The sequence below is a fragment of the Stigmatopora nigra genome, chromosome 8 (assembly GCF_051989575.1).
Source record: "Stigmatopora nigra isolate UIUO_SnigA chromosome 8, RoL_Snig_1.1, whole genome shotgun sequence".
Taxonomy (NCBI): domain Eukaryota; kingdom Metazoa; phylum Chordata; class Actinopteri; order Syngnathiformes; family Syngnathidae; genus Stigmatopora; species Stigmatopora nigra.
In genome coordinates, this window is record NC_135515.1 from 781,094 (window position 1) to 801,257 (window position 20,164).

Genomic DNA, 20,164 nt, shown 5'->3' on the forward strand with positions numbered 1-20,164 from the left:
TAAAAACAAGAAAAGAATCTTGCAACAATTAGATTTAAAACTTCTTTATTTTATTTAAAATACAATAGCAGTCTTCCAAACTTAACATATATAGTATAGTACATTGTTTTTTTCAACGTATACGAGACGGTCGCTTATTATATACGTCAGAAATGTCACTTTCACCAGTGACCCGGATGTAAACATGGCAGCCATATTGGTCGTCCCGAATGCTGATGCCAATCCCAAAGATTCGCTCTTTAATTTAAACAAAGCTAGCTGATGTACTTTTCAGCTGACATTCTGTTGTTTGATAAAGAGCAAGTTAGTAAATTTAGACATCTCTCGGATAGCTGAGGAAAGACTGGATGGAGCCGCAGAGCGACTACGAGGCGAGAACGGCCGAAACTTTTCGCTCACAGGCTGCGCTTATCATGGAGGTGGCGGTGGAGGCGGCCGCGGGGGTCCTACATAGGACCCTCGCCGGCGGGCAGGGGGAAGCTCCGGGGGTCGGCGAAGCTAAGGTGAGTGGTAGTTATTGTGTGTTTTTTTGTTTATTTGTTTGTTTGTTATTCGTTTTAGCGGAAGACTGAAGCTTGTCTGAGAGTAGTAAAGACCCAGATAGAAATCCCCTCGTCATTTCCTTTTTCGCCTAGGCGAAAAACATCACCGCCGCCAAGTGGCGATTATTTGTACCTACAAAATTATTCATTTGTATCATAACAGCTAACTTGTTTTTATGTCTTCCTATCTTACTATGCATGTATGTGTTGATGCGTCAAGCCATGTTGACGACAGTGTAGATGCAGAGTAGTTATTTTTATTAAAACAATAACTATGCCTTTTTTAATTGAACTATTTACATTGAAAAAAATGGTAATTTCCGCTCTCCTTCCACTCTCAGCTGACAGCCATTTTGAGTGTGGCGACAAAGGAGGCAGTCCGACAAATCTGCAGCGTGTTCACCCATCTCTTAAGCAGCCTTGCCAAAGAGAAGGACACTTTGAAGGACAAAGTGGGACAACTGGAGGCCGAACTGAGGGCCCAGCGCACGTCTGCGCCTGATAAAAACAAAAGTACGTTTGTTTTCTTTAGAATTATTTCTATCTGGTGGGAACGACCCATGACATTGTCTTCTGTCTCTCATCAGTAGATACCAAGCGACCTGTGGCTCCTCCCCCTCTGAGCCTCGCCATGTCCATCATTAACACCGCCAAAGTGTCTGCTAGCATAACGAGCGGCGACAGTACGACTCCCGTGATCACCGTGAGCCGGACAATTGACGACGCGGTCAAGGTCCTGAGCGACCTTTCGGCCGGGACAGACTTCCGGGAACATACGTCGGACGAAGAAACAGTGATGTTACTTCCTGTTTCAAACGAGCCTGAAGAAATGACGGTCGCCACAGATGAGACGACGCTTCATCTAACGGTAAGATGGGCTGTTTTTGCTCAAGAGGATAGTACATTGAAAAAAAAGTGTATGATTATGGGCAAAACAAGTTACCGTATTTTCCGGACTATAAGGCGCACAATGAGTGGCCTCAAAGAGAATAAGAGTATTGGATTGTTTTTCATCGTTTTCTGATTTATTTCACATTGAGATGTCGATCTATTAACAAATATATTTTTTGTTCTCATTTTGATCGTTTAGGTGTTCGAGAAGACTGAAACGGAGAAAACAGAAGAGGGTGCGGACGAGGAAGACCTGAAGGAGCAGGAGAACAAACGAAGACGCGAACTCTACAAGCAGAAGCGCTTTTTTTGCGAGGTCTGCAAAAAAGGCTTCCACCAGCAACACCAGCTAAAGAAACACGCCACGCGCCACGCCAAGCCTTTCCCGTGCACGCTGTGCGATAAAGGCTTCTATCAGGTGGGAATTTTCAAATGGTTGCATATCCTTGAATTCAAATTTTAATGAATTATGCTGATTTGCGCAGGCCAAAACGCTCCACAAACACCAACAATCCCACCGTCTCCGCGAGGCCCAAGAACGCGACCCCGACAAGATGCTGTCGTGCGAACAGTGCGAGCGCAAGTTCCGCGTGGCCCGCCAATTGCGAGCCCACCAAGCCTTCCATCGGCTGGAGAAGGCGCCGTTGCGCTGCTCCACCTGCGGGCGCGCCTTCACCTCGGCCGCCGTGCTGCGCTACCACCAGATGTCGCACTCGGACGTCAAGCCCTTCGTCTGCGACGTGTGCGGCAAGGCCTTCCTGAGGAAGAAGAGCCTGCGCGAGCACCAGACGGTCCACACGGGGGCGCGTCCCTACCCGTGCCCCACCTGCGGCAAGCGCTTCTCCACCACGGGCAACCTGCGCGTCCACAAGCGCTCGCACTCGGACGAGCGGCCCTTCAAGTGCGCCCAGTGCGACAAGAGCTTCAAGTGCCGCATGGGTCTGCTCCAGCACCACGTGGTCCACTCGGGGGAGAAGCCCTTCGTCTGTCAGACCTGCGGACTGGGCTTCGGACTCAAGTACAACTTCCAGAGACACGTGCGCCTCCACAGCGGAGAAAAACCCTTCAAGTGAGTGCTTTGTGGTAGTGGCAGTGTATCATTGGGATTTTAACAATAGTAAAAGAGAGTTTGGAATTGCAACAGGTCTTGGAACTTAGTAACCACTGTCTAGGATAGTCACCAAATATTTACTTCTCAAATAACAAGACAGTTCTAACCGATTTTCACGTCGACAGGTGCGAAAAGTGCGGCGAAGGATTCTCGGGCACGTGGGCCCTGAAATCGCACATGCTGGTCCACGGCGTGGAGAAACCCTTCATGTGCGACCTGTGCGGCAAGACCTTCTTCTACAACTGCCAGCTGCAGAAGCACCAACTCCTGGTCCACCAGAACAAGGAATGCAACAAAGCGGCCAGGAGGCGGCGCCGCCGACCCCCGTCCGGCGCCGACTCCGCCGCCGCCACCGACGACGCCTTCGTCTGCAAGAGCTGCGGCAAAAGTCTGGGCAGCCTGGGCACGCTGCGGGCCCACGAGAAGAGCCACGCCGAGCACAAGGAATTTGTGTGCGAGACCTGCGGCAAGACCTTCCACCTGCGACACCTCTACGTCTACCACATGCGCCAGCACAGCGGCGACCGGCCACACGTGTGCGCCGTGTGCCAGAAGGCCTTCCTGCTCCAGTCGCAGCTGCGCCAGCACGAGCTGCTGCACACGGGCGTCAAGCCGCACCAGTGCCAGCAGTGCGGCAAGGCCTTCCGGACCTCGCAGAATTACCATCGCCACCTGCTGGTGCACACGGGCGAGAAGCCCTACGAGTGCCCCATGTGCGCACGCAAGTTCCGACAGTCCAATCAGCTCAAGTCGCACATGCAGATCCACACGGGGGTCAAGTTGTACTCGTGCCAGAGTTGCGCCCGCGGATTTTCCGACTCCAGGCAGCTGAAGAAGCACCGTTGCGGCGACGGGCCCGACCGTTCGCTCAAATCCGAGAGCGGACGCCAGGAAGAGAAAGGTCAGGGCTTCCCTTGGGGCGACGGCTTGGTCGACGAGTGAGGCAGCCGCCGGGAACAAAAAAATAGTGTTTCATCAATTCAAAATACAACAAATTTTATTTTTCTCTTGTAGTAGTGGAGACAAATGGAAATAAAACCATTTTTATTCCAGAGTTGCATCTGACCAAATCAAATTTCAGCATAATTTTAGTATTAAAGTGGCCACTGGTGATACAGTTTACACAAAGAAGATAAATCGACCTATTTGACTTATTACAGCGATACTTTATTAAAATAGTTCATGTGTAAAGACATTAAAATGATTTCACGCTGTCAACTCAAAACAGTTGTCATCAGCTTTTTTCGACACCTCGTCATACTTTACGACGTTTTACATGTGAAAATAGCGCGCATGCGCACGACCTCTCCGGCGGTTGGGCGGGTAATGGCGGAGAGTTGTCACCTCAAATTAATAATAATAACAAGTAATTTATCGAAATTAGGGGCAACATACCTTTATTGAAACGTTTAGGTTATAGCTTCGGTGCTTGTACGCCCAAGTGGATGTTATGAAGTGGCTTAGTTAGTCGTTGTAGCTTCGGAGCTAACGGCTAATTTAGCATGTTTGTGTCCAGCAACTATAGTTGATTCGCCATTAAAGGTTGTCAAAGAGCATAACTCAACAGGTAATACTACACGTTTGTTCAAAAACATTTTAATGTGAAATTCTGTTTTTCTGAAGTCGACGTTTGTGACCAATTCCTCATTGAAACTAATGTGAAAGTGTAAATCTAACAACAACATTTTCAACCCAATGAACTCTTATTTCCACTTTGGTTCACGTCTTATTCGTACCTTTTTCTAAATAATCTTGTGTCATATGTTCAGTGTGTTCGGGAATATTGACTGTATAATAGAATGTGAATAGGAACTTAAAAGAAACAAATATATATACTATAAAACTACTTTTCAAGTATCCATATTGATCTTATCACTTGCTACTTTGACTTTGTTTGTTTATGATTGAACGCAGGTGTTTGCCGTGGAGCCCCCCCTGGGGGGCAGGGGCAAAATGATGCTTCCAGATTCGGACGCCGAGACGGTGGGCCCCAACGCATCGGGCGATGGAGGGCAAGGAAAAGAGAAGGAGGAAGAAAAGAAAGAAGAAGAGGAAGAACTGTCCCTGGAAGACTGTCTATGCCCGGTTTGCTTGGAGATGTTTCTGGAGCCCGTCACGCTGCCGTGCACGCACACCTTCTGCAAGGTGAACATAAACACGGCCATTATGGAAGATAAAATGGCATGTTTGGGTCTAGCAAGGCCAGTGTTTCCCAACCTTTTTTTGAGTGGTTTGCATTGAAAAAATGTGTGTGTGTTTCTTTAAGGGCTGTTTCCTGGAGTCGGTGGACAAGAGCACGCTTTGCTGCCCCATGTGCCGCAAGCGCGTCTCCACGTGGGCACGGCAGAACAACAGGAACAAGACGCTGGTCAACCAGGAGCTGTGGGCGCAGATCCAGAAGCGATTCCCACAGCACTGCCAGAGGCGCCTCAGCGGGCAGGACGCCGCCGTTGATGAACACCTGGCCGGTACGCCTCCCGTGATTGGTTGTGGTGGGCTCATTTCACTGTGTCTTTTTTGTGCTTTAGCTTTCTTTCCGAGGGTGAGCGAGCCTGGAGAGCTGAGACAAGAATATCAGGAGCAAATTAGTAAAGTAAGTTGTTATTTTTATTGTTGATTGGTTTGGGAAATTGATTTTTGAGGGTAACAACTGTCAAAATGGTTGCCAAAATGAGTTGAATTCAATCAAATGCTACATTTTGGCTATTTCCCCTTGTGGTGGTCAGCTGTCGGAGGAGAAGCGAAAGCTGGACGAGGAGGAGCGACGCGCCAGCGAGGAGTACATCCAAAGACTCCTGGCTGAGGAGGAAGAAAAAGAAAAGAGGATGAGGATGCAGGATGAGATCTTGGCCAGGGTGCTTAGCAGTGAGCTGGTTGGTCATCTCTTTTAAAATACTTCTTGCTTACATTGACATTTACTTACATTTTATATTATTGTTTTTTATTTTGATTTTTTAGAACCCCGTCTCTCACGTCCCCCCAGCCAAGAAAAAGGTGAACGTTGGACAGATAGAAAAGTAAGAGCCTTGTTTTCCAATGCAACGATACCCCATAATCCATAATTTAATTGTTTATTTATTTCTTATTTTTTAGGTTCTTGTATCGACTTCCGCCCAAGTCCAACTCGTCCCACGGCAACCCAGCGTTGACCATCTTTTCAAACAAGGTGGCTCCAAAATTTGTGCATTCAAAGACCCAAAACTTTCTTTATCAGCCCAAAAAAATGGAGTCATTACAAAACAGTAAAAATCCACATTCTAAATCTTCTGTTTGTGCTTTCTTAGGAGAACTTTCTCCTCTCCCGTGGGCCACGCCCCCCTCACGAGGAGATCCCGGGGGTCCATCACCGGCCGGGCCCCGCCCCCGTGGCGGGGGAGCCGCGTCGCCGCCACACCGAGGAAGGAACGTCTAAGAGAAAATATGGCGACGATGGAGAAGAGGACGAAGGCTCTCTGGCCGAGCGGGAGCGCCGCCGTCCCTCCTCTTCGTCGGCTTCCGGGTCTCGGCCCGAGGCGACCCATTCCGAATGGGAGGCCCGGCTGGCCAGCCGCCGTCGGCAGGAGGAGGCCGACCAGAAAATGGCGCTCCTCCTGCAGAAGGAGATCAACCAGGAGGAGAAGCAGCGAAACACTGACCGCAGGAAAGGAACCACCGACGCATACTTGCTCAGGCGGGGATCCCAAAAGAGAAGCTCCAGGAAAAGCTCCAGGATTACTAGCTCCTCCCAAGAATATATACCTTCTCCCTCCTCCTCCCCTTCCTCCTCAACGCCCCCCCAACAACATGGAGGCAACTGAAAGCCCAACCTCATCTGCAAGTTTCCTGGTTCGAGCATCTTAAACCCCGTCTTCAATGCTGTTGCCCCAAAAAGAAGAAAAAAAGGCTGTTTTTTGCACTTAATCAGCCTAAACCACAAGGCTTATTTATTGTAGGCGCCCTCTGGTGGCATTCCATAGAATGGTCTCTGACTTGAGCAGTGTTACCTCCCATGTTAAACAACAAATTTCCCCTTTCAGATTGATCAAATCTGCAATTTGTAGCTTTTGCCAATTTCGCTCATTTCTATCCACCTTACCGTTACCTACTCCAGGAACTAGACTGGTCCAATTCCTGTTCCGCTCTGAATGAAGTTCTGATCCAGGACTTAGAATGTTTAAGCCCATGCGATGTCTCTTCCATTGAGGATACTTGTGACATCACTCTCTGTTTGGGCAGCTGCTACTTTTCACTTTTTGTATTAATTAAAAGAAATACACAGGCTCTGTTCTTTTTACTGAGTTGAAAAATATGGTACTTTTCACTACAAATGACTTTTTGGGCTTTCGGTAAAAAGTTATAACAGTTAAGCCTTAACTGTTAAGGTTAACAATAACCTTAGCTCAGTGTTTAATTGACAGCAATCATTGACAACATGCTAAATTCCAAAACACATTGAAACGAAACATTACTAAAATAGTCAGTAAATACTAGTCATTTTATTTGAACATTGTACATGGCCCGAAATGACGGCGAAACTAGTAAACTTAATAACGTACGTACAAAACAATAACAAATAAAGTGCGGGAACTTTCGTGTGTCGCGTTGCTGTTCTCGCGAGATCTGGCCAAGCCGCAAAGCGTCACAATTGGACCAGAATCTTTCACGTCGCCAATTTTCCGCTCCTGAGTGTTTACGACAAGTTCATTTCTTTCCAGTCGGGAACTGCTAGCTTATATCTTCTAGCAGTAGCAGCTGTTGCCCGTCCTCCGCCGGGTAAATAAATAAATGCTAGTCATTTGTTCTGCCGGACACGCGCACGCTAAGCCCACGTTGGTTTAGCCACACGGCAGCTTATCGGATTCTTATTGTGGAAAGACGCCATGGTTTTGTTGAAGAACCTCCGGCCTCCTACCGAGGGAGTTCGCCTCCAGCAAGCCGACACGACGGCAGTGCTGGACGGAAACAAGCTGGGCAACGGGACGCTCTACGTCGCCGAAACGTGAGTCGGTGTAACACTGGGAATACTCTTTGCAATTGCAAAATGATACGATTAACTTCATACTTGGTGCACGTGTGCGGTTTGTACGGTAATATGTAAGTGCTTCAAGCAGTTGGTGTTCTATTCTTTTTAAATTGAGGACGCTAATATTAAGTGATGCTAGTGGCAGCCGGAACTTCCGCTGGAAACTTTTTAAAAGTAAAAGCTCAAAAGATATTTAAGAAACTCACGTCATTTCATTTTAAAGTACGGGTTTCCTTCACCATATTCGTTATTTTTAAAGTTTTTTTGTCTAACTCAGCTTAGTCGCGGGCCACATTTATGTGAGGTTTCACTCGTATGGCCGTATGCTAATTAGGAACAAATTGGCAAGCCTATTAAAGTTTTTCAACTAATCCACTTTTTGCAGTCGGCTGTCCTGGTTTGATGGAGCCGGTTTGGGTTTCTGTCTGGAGTACCCCACCATTGGCCTGCACGCCATCTCCAGGGACGTCAGCGCTTACCCCCACGAGCATCTCTATGTCATGGTTAATGGAAAACTCAGCGGTCAGGACGACTTTTAACGCCATTGTTCATGCATGCATTTGATTTGATGACTCTACTTATGCTACCGTCCAGAAGAAAATGAGGCTGAGATGGCAGAGAAGGCGGAAGAAGAGGCGGATGACGGAGTGGGCAGTGAGGAAGACGATGATGACGAGGATGGGGGTGATGGAGAGGAAGGTGGCATCACGGAGATCCGCTTTGTGCCTGGTGATAAAGCTGCGCGTGAGTCTTTTTGTTTGTTTGTTTTATTTCTCCCGATTCGTGTGGCTCATGGGGAAAAAATGTTTGGATGAGGAATTGTGAGTTTAAAGGTCTGCTTTTTGTATGTGTGTCCAGTGGAGTCCATGTTTGCGGCCATGTGCGAGTGTCAGGCGCTTCATCCCGATCCCGAAGACGACGACTCGGACAACGACTTTGAAGGCGAAGAGTACGACGTCGAGGAGGCCGGTGAGACAAATGCAAAAAAGTCATCATTCAAAAAACAGTGATGGCGAAGACCTCACTCCATTTTGACTCTGTCTTTTTCTTTTTGCAATTCCAGAAGCCGGTAAGACCAATCACGAGCAGTCGTCAAAGCCGTCTGATCTATTTAGACCGGGAGGCCTGGCACCAACCGACAGCCGCTGGTCTTTCCCGGTCCAAATGGGTCGGTCGTCCATCGCCGTCCACACCACTGAAACATTGGATATTGACTTCAGAGCACGGGCACGCCGACATCCCCACCTTCTACACGTGTGACGAGGGGCTATCCTCGCTGACCCAGGAAGGCCAGGCTACGTTGGAAAGGCTGGAGGGCATGTTGGCGCAGAGCGTGGCGCAACGCTACCACATGGGCGGCGTGCGAACCCAACAGGGAGACGGCCAGTGTGACGGTGGGACCAAATTTTAACCACTTTTTCATTTTTTAACCTCATCCGTGACCATATTTGTGTGCACAGATGGCATGGAGGTGGATGCTGAGGCGGAGGCGGGACAATTTGAGGACGCAGACGTCGAACACTGGTCAGTTACACACACACACACGCGTTAAAGATTCTATGAAATACGACAATTTTTTTATTTCTTTTGTGCAGATGGATCACAAGTGCATCATGGGAACTGCATTCCAGGGATCCCGTGCATTTCCTTTTTGTTTCGTGTGTAAATCCATCAAACTAGTTCATTCCCATCAAGTTACTTTTTGTAAGGAAAAGTTCATATAACACAATGGCAACATTTGTAGTTACTTATTAATAAAAGATTGCATTTTTCTACTCTTTTGAATTTAATCTTTTTATTAATGTTTAAATTATTGTGAAGTTAGATGACACTTTTGTAAATAATCGAGCCTAACCGATTGGTGTTATATTTATAAGGCTAGATGTCGTATTTGTGCTGTGCTGGAGATGGGTGTCGGCCATTTTGCGTCAGGACTAATCATTGTGTATGTTCTTCTTTTGCTCTGTGGGTGTCACTAATGTATTGTCTTCACAAAATATCGAATTGAGCTCACGTAATATCGTGTCGCCTCAGATTTGAATGGTTTTATGTTGCATTTCCAATTATTATGGTGTATTTGCACGCTTTGTAAATGAGTGACTGAAGCTGGGGTTTAACAGGGGCAAAATCAAGCTGCTTCCCATGTGATCCCGTTGGATATAATTACCACTGCAGGCTCTAAATATGATTAATTATGGGCTCAGCAATCTGAGGATTATTTGTGCATTATGTAGCAAAATACCAAATGGTTTTCAAAGGGATTGTGAGTGGTTTTAACACCGCAGAAAAAAAGATGCTAACCAAAATCGGACACAGAAAATAAAGGATTTATAGTTGTAAGCTACGATGCATTATTCATATTATTTGGGTTGTATGAGACCGTCACGTGACCACGTGGGATGAAATATTTAAAAAAGAGGTGGGGGAGCAGATGGACGTCAGCCAGGAAGGCGTTGCCCCTTGATGCGCATGCTGCCTCTCCTTATTCCCAGCCCACCATGAACGCACCACCTGTGCTCCCTCCTTGTGATTTTGTGGAAACCTCGTGGTGTTGAAGTAACACCCCCGGAAGCCAATCAGCAGCGAGAGAGAGGAGGTGCCGACCAATGGCGTGGCCGTCTTAACACCACTGGGGTGGGGCTTCCTTCGCTAGGGAGGCTCCCCGGGTGGTTAGCTAACAATAGGCCGGGAGAGGCGGCTCGGCTTGGGGGAGTACGACTAAAGCAGCCCTCTTAGCAGCCCGGCGGACCAGACACTTCAGCGGCCACTTTGAGCGGCGTGGCCCCGGTGTTGTATCCACCTCGTCTCCCGTTGAATTTGGACAAGCTAGTGGGCGAAAGGTGAGTTTCATTTCTACACTTTTTCATTCAACTTGTGCTCAGTGTTCGAACGAAGCGAAGGTGTGGCGAACCTCAGTAATGGTGAGGAACACCAATTTGAACCTATTTCATTCATATGTCTTCCCCTAATTCTTATATTCACACGGGGGAAGCGATGTCAGTGGTTTGCATGTTCCATTTCAAAACGGGAACACCAAGTGTTGCGGTCACGTTGGCTTTTAATTGTGGTTCTGCGGTCGAGTTGGCTTCAATCAATGAATGAATTCAAAGATGACCAAGTGTCCCGAGAAAACGCCGAACTTTTAGTAGCTGCCACAGACGCCCCGGAAAAGCTGTAAGATGGAATTGCTGCTGTAAACCAGTGGGAAAACAAACAGGATCCGATCTGGATTCAAGTTGGTTTCACGCTACAGTGCATTCCCACTATTGATGTTAATGTCAAAGTGCCAGTCAGCAAGTGTAGTACATCATTGACTGATGAATTAAGAACAATATTTTGGGACTTCCTGATTTTTTAACATTCATTTCCATTGACGGCGATAGACGTCAAATCTGTTTTTGACTCCCAGGGGAACTGAATCGGATGGATATTGCTGTCAATGATTGGAAAGGGTCCCAAAACAAGATGTTTTTGTGGTATTGCTATGTGGTGATCAGTCCTACGTTGACGTTTGGTTTCGGCGTGTTGCTCCTCAGGCTTTTGTAGCATTTGTAAGTGTGTTCAGTGAAGCAGCACCAATGTTGTCATCTATTAATACTGCTGTCATGGATGAGGTTTGTCCTGGTTTCCTCCCTGAAAAGAATTCAAAATGACGTTCAGGACCTGCGGTCAAAACAAGCAACCATTGTGGCTTTCTGCGCAAATACGGGATTTAAAAAATAAACGGAAAAACAGTTGCGTCTTTTAATGTTCATCACTGCCCCCAACAGGAGCGGAGTAGAAAACTGTAATTTACTGTGATTAAGTGCACTGGTGTCCAAGTGGCGGGTCGGGGGCCAAATGTGGCCCGCTGCATCATTTTGTGCGGCCGGGGAAAGTCAATCATGAGTGGCGACTTTCTGTTTTAGGATCAAATTCAAATGAAGATTATAGATGTATGTTAAATTTCCTGATTTTCCCCCTTTTAAATCAATAATAAAAATTATTCCATTAGAAAGAGTATTAATGGATATTTTGCTGTGATACCTTTTCCTTTTCTAGAGTGACAGTTTTCCCGATTGGATCTTGTTGATGCCCAAGTGACTTTAGCTTTGCTATCTTGACCTACTTCTTGTTTTTTTTTTCTTCTCTTTCTGGCGAGCCGTGCAAACCAAAGTCCGGAGGCATTTCACTGGTTCACACCTCAACGCCACGTCCAGTCATCACAACGCGTCCTCTACATGAACTCTGCCACACACTAACTTAAACCCTATCGAGTATGTCCATTTTTTTCCATTAAAAATTAACTCATTAGGCTGATAAAGCTAACACTACGATTAGCATAGGCTTCCGATTAGCATCGGCTTCTGATTAGCCGACTGTCTTCTAGTGTTTGTACTTACGCGAATTGAAGCTAAGCGATGGAGACACGCGCACACACACGCTTACAACGAAAGCAGTTTCACAGGTGGCGAAATGTAGCATTAGCCCGCCGTGATGGGAGCTTAGCGGCGGCTAATTCTCCAGTGCCGGCTCACACGCGCGTTTGTTTTGTCGCCCAGGTGTCAACACGTGCACAGCTGTTGGCCTTCTGTTCACGTTTGTTTTCCATCCAGCGGTGGAAATTACCTAGTTTGTAAATAGAGGCGCATTTAAATGTCAATTTTATCATTAAAAACAAGCAACTAAATCCTTTTAAAATGCTATGTCTCCCAATTTAGCATAAAAACATAATAAAAGGATTGATTAATGAATTAAAATGAAGAAAAAAACATACAAAATGGTGTTTCTGTTCGTGGAGGAAGCTAACGTCAGCATATAGGCATTTTTTTTGCTAGCGCTTTATAATAACATAGAGTGTTTTTGTTAGACAGCCAATGGGAGGCCAGCAACATGTAGAGAGATTCTAATCACAAGTATATTCCGTCCTTTTGACGGACTTGAAGAACCAGGAAGTAGCCCGCCCCGATCGCTAACTAGCCCCAATTGGCCCCCCTCCTCCATTTTGCATTTTGGAACAGCGTGGTAATGTGGACTTGGGGCTGATCTGGGCGCGGCTGTCAAATTTCCAAGCTGATATGAAACAGACGCACTGGAATGCTGACGTTATCGGATTATTATTCGAGTGACCGTCTCATACTTTTTTGGTCAATTAGCCATCTGCCATGTGGCCCTGCCCGCCTGCATTTCTACTTTTTCTTTTTTGTTCTTCTTGGGTTTTGACTCCTTTGCACTTTTGTCTTATTGTATGTCATAGCCTTGACGACCGTACTCTGTGGCAGCGGTTGTGGTTGCCCCCGGCGACACGTCATTGTTGTCGGGCGGGGCGTCACGCATCCTTGCCGATGATGAGCTGGCCTGCCAGGAACTACACACACACACACACACACACAAACACACTTTGTACGTGACCACACTATATCTTACTTTTCTTTCACGGCTCATTTGACGGGATGACTTCCTTTTTCCTGTTTTGCTTCTTAAAAATCATGCCTTTAAAGCCGCTTTTTTCTTCTTTAAACATGGTTACATTTAGCAAATAAAAAAAACTAAACTCAACTAAAAATCCACAGATGATCAATGATGACAAATTCTAACTTTATTGAAACTCGGGCGCAAGTCCAAATTTTTCAGGCACTTGAGCAGGGGTGGCCAACACGTGGCTCTTGAGCCACATGCGCGGCTCTTTGTTTCTTATCATATTTTGTAAATATGTTTTGGCTCTTTGGCTCGTTTCATGTCGGACTTTTGGAAAACAACCGTAGCTTTGTATCGAAGAACAAGAAGGTGCAGTCTTCACCCGTATCAGACAACAATACACACACACACACATACACACATGCAGCACACCCGCATTAAAACTAGCAGGGAGGTGTCGGAGAGGTGTCCGATTTCCTCAGGTACGCTGGCGGTATCGTGTGGCGTTTCCTCCGAAAAGACAATATGACAACTGTGGACTGTTAGGTGAAACACTACAACAGTGTATGTGGTTTTTTATTTTTTTAACTTTTGAACTTTGAGCATGCCCAATCGTGGTGAGATTTCATTACAAAGTGCACTAAGTGTCATAAAAATCACAGCGTCATTTGCACTGCATTGTGTGTCTTTATACAGTAGTGTGTGTGTTTGTGTGTGTGTGTTTGTGTGTGTGTGTGTGTGTGTTTAGGACAAAGAGTGTGTGACTTCCTTTCAAACAGTAAATGTTTGGATGTCGGCTAGCGCTCAAACAAAATCCACCTGCTTTTTGGGGAAATTGCCATTTTTGCCCCATTTACTGTATTAGCTTAATTAAAAAATAATTATTTTTTCCACAGTCTCTCCTGAAAGCAGGTTATCTTTCATAATTGATAAAAATGACGTCTTGCTTTTGCTTCAGTAAATATTGACTTCATGAGTTTGTTGTCTGGGACAAACACACAACTGTCATGTTGTCCTTTCACACACAGCACATGCCACTTTTGTGTGCGTGTATTTGGAGGTCATGTGACTTCCAGCCAGTGACATCACAGGCAACTTGAGTAAAAAGAGGCGTTGGGTTTGGGTAGGCCATTGTGGCTCCGCTTCGTCTTCCTTGTGCTTGCGCTTGCTCTCAGGTGAGATCTTCTTCTCTTTTATTTTGAAAAGCCCCTTCAGAAGCTTTTTGCTGGTGGTTATTTTTGGCTTTTGTGTTGCTTTGCTCCACTTAAGAAGAAAATAATACGTCAAAAAAACGTGATTTGCTTTCTTTAGTCTTCATTGGACTTTTATTTCCGTTTTATATATGACCGGATTTTACTTTTTAGAATGAATTGTATATACTGTTGTCTGCCTGGGGGACCTTTCCATCCATTTGAAATTGGAAAAATTGATTTTTTTTATTAACATTTTAACCACGTATCATATTTTTATTTATATCAATCTATAAAAAAAACGTTCATACCAACCTTTCTTGCAAATTGACGTCAAATCTCTTAAGTAATTATAAAGTCACTAAATTGACCTCTGACCCCGAAATTGAATCATCCCTTTTTTTTTTTAATGACTTAAGCCCATTGATTGTCCAGGTTTTTTTTTTCCACATCTGATTGGTCGCCGTGTTGTTGTTTTTTCAGAAGATGTGCGACAACGGGGAGGTGGAGGACAAGCCGCCGGCCCCGCCCATGAGGAACACCAGCACCTTGATTGGCTCGTGCAGCAAAGAGCCCGCCCCTGTCAATCATGGCTCCAAACCTTTACCCCCCAACCCGGAGGACAAAAAGAAAAAAGACCGATCCATTCGCTTCATTTTGACGGGCGGCGGTGACAAAAGTCAGTTAAAAAAAATAATAATATTTTTAATGTGTTTAACTCCTTAACTGCCATTGACCTTCCTGTTAAAAATCCATCCATTTTTGGGCCACTTCCCTTTTTATAATTGTCAAAAGTAATGACAAACAAGTAGAAAAAGTTGCCAGTTTCTAGAGCGTGACGCCATTTTCTTTTCTTTCAGCATACAAGAAGAAAGAGCGTCCCGAGATTTCCCTGCCGTCGGATTTTGAACACACCATCCACGTCGGATTTGACGCCGTCACTGGGGAATTTACCGTAAGTGTGTGCTAATGCCCGTAAAGTTTTTGTCTTTCTTTTCTTTTTTTTCTTTGGATAATCCCATCAGACAAAGAGGCCTTGTTTAGTTTGAATGTGGATTCGCCTCACTGAGCTCTTTTTAGCTGCCACTGCGTGAGTGTGTGTGTTTTGGCGTCAAGTCACTCCAACTCAATTGTTGGAGCAGAAAGGAAGACAAGTGCCAACCAACTCGGATGTAATGACCCGCTGCCGCGACCAATCGCTGCCACAGTCCATCTTTGTATGTTCCTATGTCTAGGGAATGCCCGAGCAGTGGGCCCGCCTCCTGCAGACCTCCAACATCACTAAACTGGAGCAGAAGAAGAATCCTCAGGTACTCACGCTAAAGTCACATGACTAGCCAAATTAGCTATCTACCATTATGGCCCACTGCGCTAGCACAGGCTAACGCTTAGCTAAACTAAAGAAAAGCATCATTGCTAATGGCTAGAAATGACCCAAACGTTGATTCCAAACATTTTACAAAACAAAAATAATGCAAATTGTCACAAGGTGAACCCCATAACAAAAACCCATTGTTGTTGTTTTTCCAGGCCGTGCTGGACGTTCTTAAGTTCTACGACTCCAAGGAGACCAGCAACAGTCAGAAGTACATGAGCTTTACAGGTACACGTGCACGCACGGGTCACGTTTGGTGACCTCACGTGACCTTTTTGTGTTTTTCCTCGCAGACAAAAGTGCGGACGCTTTCGCCTCGTCCACCGCAGCGGTAAGAAAACACGGATTTGCGAACAGAGGGGGGGAAGTGAGTGGATGGTCTAATGAGCGTCTTTCTCAGGTCTCCAAGAGCGTCTCGGAGACGCCCGCCATCGCCACCGTGTCGGAAGACGAGGACGAGGACGAAGCCGAGCCGCCGCCCATCATCGCTCCACGACCGGAACACACCAAGTCGGTAAGAAATTGGAGACACGCTCTTAAACACACAATAATGATTTTTCTTTATAAATTGCGAATATCTCTCTTTTTTTTTAAATAACCCAAAAAAGTCAGTTCACAACAACAACAACAACATCACAGTCTGCTAAAGTCAACAAAGCTCCATCCACATAATCTGTTCAAAACACACACACCAGCATACAAAAAAAAACAAACACACCCAGCAAAAATAAATGCATTAAAGTGAAGACGCCTGCGCAAAAATTCCAAACACATCAACACAAATGACGCCCCCCATTAGACAACGTCTCCAAATGGGCGTTCGGTTGACAGGCTGCTGCTGCTGCTGCTGCTTTGGCACCCTCCAGCTTCTCCATGGCGATGACTTTATTGGACTTGATGCAAACACACACACACACACACACACACACATTGGAGCTTTTAGGCAAAGTTTCAGCCATGATTTACATTGTGGGAACTTGACCTGATTGTTATGTCACTCTTGTTTGGGACTGGTCGCCCTGAAACACGCCAGCAAACACGCAAATTGGGCGCACAGATGCTACTTTATTTCCTTTTATTTTGGAATTTTTAATAAAATGTCCTAAATTAAAAATCTGGCAAAGGACAATAGTAAATATTCCTCCTTTTTATCTTATTATTGACACGTTAAATGTACTTTAAAATTCAACAACAAAATTCTTAATTATTTTTTCAGATCTACACCCGCTCAGTCATCGAACCCCTCCCCCCTCCCCCCACCAAAGACGCGGCCACCTCCCCCATCACGGCGCCCATCTCCTCCTCGGCGGCGGCGACCGCCACTTCTTCGCCGCCCCCCTCGGCCGTCACCCCGCCCGGCGTCGCCCCCGCGGACGGCGCGGGCGCCGCCGGAGCCTCCTTGCCCCGCCCTCAGGACAAAGGACGCAAGAAGAAGATGTCAGACGAGGAGATCCTGGAGAAGCTCAGTAAGTTTAAAACATCCACCAAATATTCAAAGTATTTTTTTTAATTTTTTAAATCGCGTCAAAAAGAATGGTTGGCGTGCGTGCATTTGACAATGTTTTCCTGAACTGCACGCACGCGCCCGTCCAGATGTGCTCAAGCCACCCTCTTCTGGTAAGATGAGGATATTGCCTGTCAGTTTTACATGACAGAAGCGCTATCCAGTCAGCGCAGTGTCCCCGCCCTCTTTGTCCAATCCTCTCCTTCGATTGGATGTTCTTCCAGGTTTTGTGTCCTCACTCTGCTCAACTTATTCTCTTTCAATCTACTTTTATTATTATTATTATTTATAAAATATTTTTATTCTAATTTTATCCTTTTCTATTTCTAGGTCGCATTTGAATTGTATTTTTTTTCTTTTGCAACTCTAATGGTACAATCCAATTCAATGTATATATTTTTAAATATAATTCCTTCATTTTAGTTTCATATTTTCTATTCTACTCATTTTTTTTAAATTGCTATTCTGCATTCTTTTTCATTTTTTCTTATTATCATTATTATTATTTTTTGTTCCTTCTGTCGATTTATCCTCTCTCTCTCTCTCACTGGTGTTGACGTGCCGATCCGCATGCTGCCGAATGCCCCGGCTCCACACTTTTGGACGCCGGCTGTCATGGCTGTTCTCTCTTATCGGCTCTGTCACATGGTAAATTATCATATTAATTACACCGACATGTGTGTGTCACGCAGGGACCATCGTAAGTGTCGGCGACCCCAAGAAGAAATACACTCGCTTTGAGAAGATTGGACAAGGGTGAGTGAAGGCAGGAAAGCTGATGGAACAAAAAGTCATTCTTAATGGATCAAAAGATAATTTTATGTTTCCCATTAGCGCCTCCGGGACAGTTTACACGGCCATCGATGTCGCCACCGGACAAGAGGTCCGTTCCGATCACGCCCCCCTCCGAAAGGACAATATTCACAACGACAATATATTTGTGTCCGCCAGGTGGCCATCAAGCAAATGAACCTGCAGCAGCAACCCAAGAAAGAACTCATCATCAACGAGATTCTGGTCATGAGGGAAAACAAGAACCCCAACATCGTCAACTACTTGGACAGGTAGCGCACTCTCTTTTTCCGGGCTCCGCCCACATCATGCCTTTTACGCCGTGCCCTCGCCGCAGTTACCTGGTGGGCGACGAGCTGTGGGTGGTGATGGAGTACCTGGCCGGCGGCTCGCTGACCGACGTGGTGACGGAAACCTGCATGGACGAAGCACAGATCGCGGCCGTTTGTCGAGAGGTGAGCAAAGCCGGGTCACTCACCCGCCCTTTGTGCTGGGCTGACTCTCGCTGTCGCCCCATAGTGTCTACAAGCGCTAGAGTTCCTCCACTGCAACCAAGTGATCCACAGAGACATCAAGAGTGACAACATCCTACTCGGCATGGACGGATCCGTCAAGCTCAGTCAGTTTTATAATTCATTTATTTATCAATACTCATTTTGACCAGCAGAGGGCATCACAATTATTTCCAGTTCTGGAGTTGCATTGTACAAAAAAAATCTTTTTCTTTTTTTGTACAGCTGACTTTGGCTTCTGCGCTCAAATCACGCCGGAGCAGAGCAAACGCAGCACCATGGTGGGCACGCCCTACTGGATGGCGCCCGAGGTGGTGACCCGCAAAGCGTACGGCCCCAAAGTGGACATCTGGTCCCTGGGCATCATGGCCATCGAGATGGTGGAGGGCGAGCCGCCTTACCTCAACGAAAACCCACTGAGGGTAAGCGCCGCTCGTCAGGCAACCTTCCAATGCCACGGAATTCCGATGGGAATGACAAAAAATGCCTGGTCTCGTTTCAGGCACTCTATTTGATCGCCACCAACGGGACGCCAGAGCTGCAGAACCCCGAGAAACTGTCGTCCACCTTCAGGGACTTCCTCAACCGATGTCTTGAGATGGACGTGGAAAAGAGAGGCTCGGCTAAAGAACTCTTGCAGGTAAGCACCAACAGATTTTTAGGCCACATTCTGGGTAACTTTCTGTTTATTTGGGTATGTCTCGGTCGCTTCCTCTTCATTTTAGGCACATTAATGTCGCATTTCTGGGTAACTTCCATATTTTTTCTTGAGGGAAACATTTATTTTGTTGTCTCATTTTTTTTAGCACCAATTCCTAAAGATGGCCAAACCCCTCTCCAGCCTCACGCCGCTCATCATAGCTGCAAAGGAGGCTGCCAAAAACAACCGCTAGAGGGCTCATCCCCTTCCACACACACACACACACACTGAACTGTATGAAGGAGGCGTGCGCAAAAAAGACTGGATTCGCTGTTTTCTACGTGCGTTTGTCTGTATTTTTTTTGTCTGCTTTCAGAATGTGCACCTGTTTTTATTTGATTCTTTTTACAAATCTTAATGTGTAAGAAACAGAAATGATTATGCTGGGATATCAAGCGATTGTAGCATTGACGCAGGTTAGCTTAGCGCCGCCGCATTCTCAGTCATTTGGCACTGAGTTGAAGATGTGTATATGAATAATAATGAGCACGAGCCATATAACATCCAGCAACTCTAGCCACCATTGACGTTGATAGATGTTTAATCCATTTGAAATGGGAGGGGCTAGCGGCGCTTGGGTGATCAAACCGATTGGTCAATTTTGAGTGCAATGAACAAAACTATCAAAAGAAAAAGAAAACTGCCTTTTCAACGCAACGGGTAATAAAATCCCACTGTACAATTTCATCAGAAATGCTGTATAAAAAGGTGTGGCCAGCACGCATGAGGAAAGACGGCCCTTTTAATATGGCCAGGCTTCCAAAACAAGGGGCACAATAAGGCTTAAAAAAGCATTGTACATCTTACTTAACCGGTTGAAAAAGCTGGTCATTACCTATCATGCAACCTGCCAACTCGCAATGATGCGGACAATGCATGTTTTTCTTGAGATTTTTTTATTATTATTTCTTGGTACGACTGATTTGATGACTGTTCCCGGTGTACGAAAGAATAAATTGCGATGAGTCAACTTTGTGTTGTTTCTTCCGCCGTGATTCAGCATCCAATTGAATTAACAACTTTTTACACACTTCTTCAAAATAAAAACACAATCAGAGAGAATAGATATGAGATATGTATGTGCCAATATTCTCTTTTATTAAGCATTTTATTTTGCAATATACAAAAGCTTAAATACATTTTTAGTC

At 45.8% G+C, this 20,164-nt stretch overlaps 4 protein-coding genes across 8 annotated transcripts; all 4 read left to right on the forward strand.

Moving 5' to 3' along the window:
* Positions 1-177: 177 nt before the first annotated feature.
* Positions 178-3,598, forward strand: LOC144200812 (uncharacterized). Of its 2 annotated transcripts, none has more exons than XM_077723130.1 (6): positions 178-503; positions 884-1,055; positions 1,130-1,410; positions 1,633-1,851; positions 1,919-2,502; positions 2,670-3,598. In XM_077723130.1, the coding sequence occupies exons 1-6, from the start codon at positions 348-350 to the stop codon at positions 3,484-3,486; spliced, it is 2,229 nt and encodes a 742-aa protein (XP_077579256.1). In that variant the 5' UTR covers positions 178-347; the 3' UTR covers positions 3,487-3,598. The 2 variants fall into 2 exon arrangements, with proteins under 2 accessions (XP_077579256.1, XP_077579257.1); XM_077723131.1 differs by having other exon boundaries at positions 1,133-1,410.
* A 239-nt stretch (positions 3,599-3,837) lies between these two features.
* Positions 3,838-6,804, forward strand: rnf168 (ring finger protein 168). The gene is made up of 8 exons (XM_077722834.1): positions 3,838-4,111; positions 4,459-4,689; positions 4,811-5,012; positions 5,073-5,137; positions 5,271-5,417; positions 5,503-5,561; positions 5,638-5,710; positions 5,829-6,804. Exons 2-8 carry the CDS (start codon positions 4,498-4,500, stop codon positions 6,339-6,341), a joined length of 1,251 nt encoding a protein of 416 aa, XP_077578960.1. The 5' UTR covers positions 3,838-4,111; positions 4,459-4,497; the 3' UTR covers positions 6,342-6,804.
* Positions 6,805-7,136: 332 nt separating this feature from the next.
* Positions 7,137-9,321, forward strand: clns1a (chloride channel, nucleotide-sensitive, 1A). 4 transcript variants are annotated; one of them, XM_077723424.1, is made up of 7 exons: positions 7,137-7,522; positions 7,932-8,068; positions 8,144-8,290; positions 8,405-8,515; positions 8,767-8,940; positions 9,007-9,070; positions 9,142-9,321. In XM_077723424.1, coding segments are annotated over exons 1-7 (753 nt in total). In that variant the 5' UTR covers positions 7,137-7,403; the 3' UTR covers positions 9,143-9,321. The 4 variants fall into 4 exon arrangements, 2 of the variants coding, with proteins under 2 accessions (XP_077579550.1, XP_077579549.1); XR_013327240.1 differs by lacking the exon at positions 9,142-9,321 and having other exon boundaries at positions 8,141-8,290; positions 8,610-8,940; XR_013327241.1 differs by lacking the exon at positions 9,142-9,321 and having other exon boundaries at positions 8,610-8,940.
* Positions 9,322-10,185: 864 nt separating this feature from the next.
* Positions 10,186-19,986, forward strand: pak1 (p21 protein (Cdc42/Rac)-activated kinase 1). Its single transcript, XM_077723068.1, has 16 exons — positions 10,186-10,386; positions 14,617-14,812; positions 14,994-15,088; positions 15,369-15,443; positions 15,664-15,736; positions 15,802-15,839; positions 15,909-16,022; positions 16,725-16,974; positions 17,705-17,768; positions 17,847-17,895; positions 17,964-18,076; positions 18,142-18,259; positions 18,324-18,423; positions 18,542-18,738; positions 18,819-18,956; positions 19,123-19,986. Exons 2-16 carry the CDS (start codon positions 14,620-14,622, stop codon positions 19,207-19,209), a joined length of 1,704 nt encoding a protein of 567 aa, XP_077579194.1. The 5' UTR covers positions 10,186-10,386; positions 14,617-14,619; the 3' UTR covers positions 19,210-19,986.
* The last annotated feature ends 178 nt before the right edge of the window (positions 19,987-20,164 follow it).

Bases quoted from the DNA above. Each gene is read 5' to 3' on its own strand.
- LOC144200812 (XM_077723130.1), top strand. From the start codon at position 348: ATGGAGCCGCAGAGCGACTACGAGGCGAGAACGGCCGAAACTTTTCGC. The intron at 1,852-1,918 runs GTGGGAATTTTC...TGATTTGCGCAG, and splicing joins GCGATAAAGGCTTCTATCAG to GCCAAAACGCTCCACAAACA. The intron at 2,503-2,669 runs GTGAGTGCTTTG...TCACGTCGACAG, and splicing joins AGCGGAGAAAAACCCTTCAA to GTGCGAAAAGTGCGGCGAAG.
- rnf168 (XM_077722834.1), top strand. From the start codon at position 4,498: ATGATGCTTCCAGATTCGGACGCCGAGACGGTGGGCCCCAACGCATCG. The intron at 4,690-4,810 runs GTGAACATAAAC...TGTTTCTTTAAG, and splicing joins GCACGCACACCTTCTGCAAG to GGCTGTTTCCTGGAGTCGGT. The intron at 5,138-5,270 runs GTAAGTTGTTAT...TGTGGTGGTCAG, and splicing joins ATCAGGAGCAAATTAGTAAA to CTGTCGGAGGAGAAGCGAAA.
- clns1a (XM_077723424.1), top strand. From the start codon at position 7,404: ATGGTTTTGTTGAAGAACCTCCGGCCTCCTACCGAGGGAGTTCGCCTC. The intron at 7,523-7,931 runs GTGAGTCGGTGT...CACTTTTTGCAG, and splicing joins ACGCTCTACGTCGCCGAAAC to TCGGCTGTCCTGGTTTGATG. The intron at 8,291-8,404 runs GTGAGTCTTTTT...ATGTGTGTCCAG, and splicing joins GCCTGGTGATAAAGCTGCGC to TGGAGTCCATGTTTGCGGCC.
- pak1 (XM_077723068.1), top strand. From the start codon at position 14,620: ATGTGCGACAACGGGGAGGTGGAGGACAAGCCGCCGGCCCCGCCCATG. The intron at 15,840-15,908 runs GTAAGAAAACAC...CGTCTTTCTCAG, and splicing joins TCGCCTCGTCCACCGCAGCG to GTCTCCAAGAGCGTCTCGGA. The intron at 18,424-18,541 runs GTCAGTTTTATA...TTTTTTGTACAG, and splicing joins GGACGGATCCGTCAAGCTCA to CTGACTTTGGCTTCTGCGCT.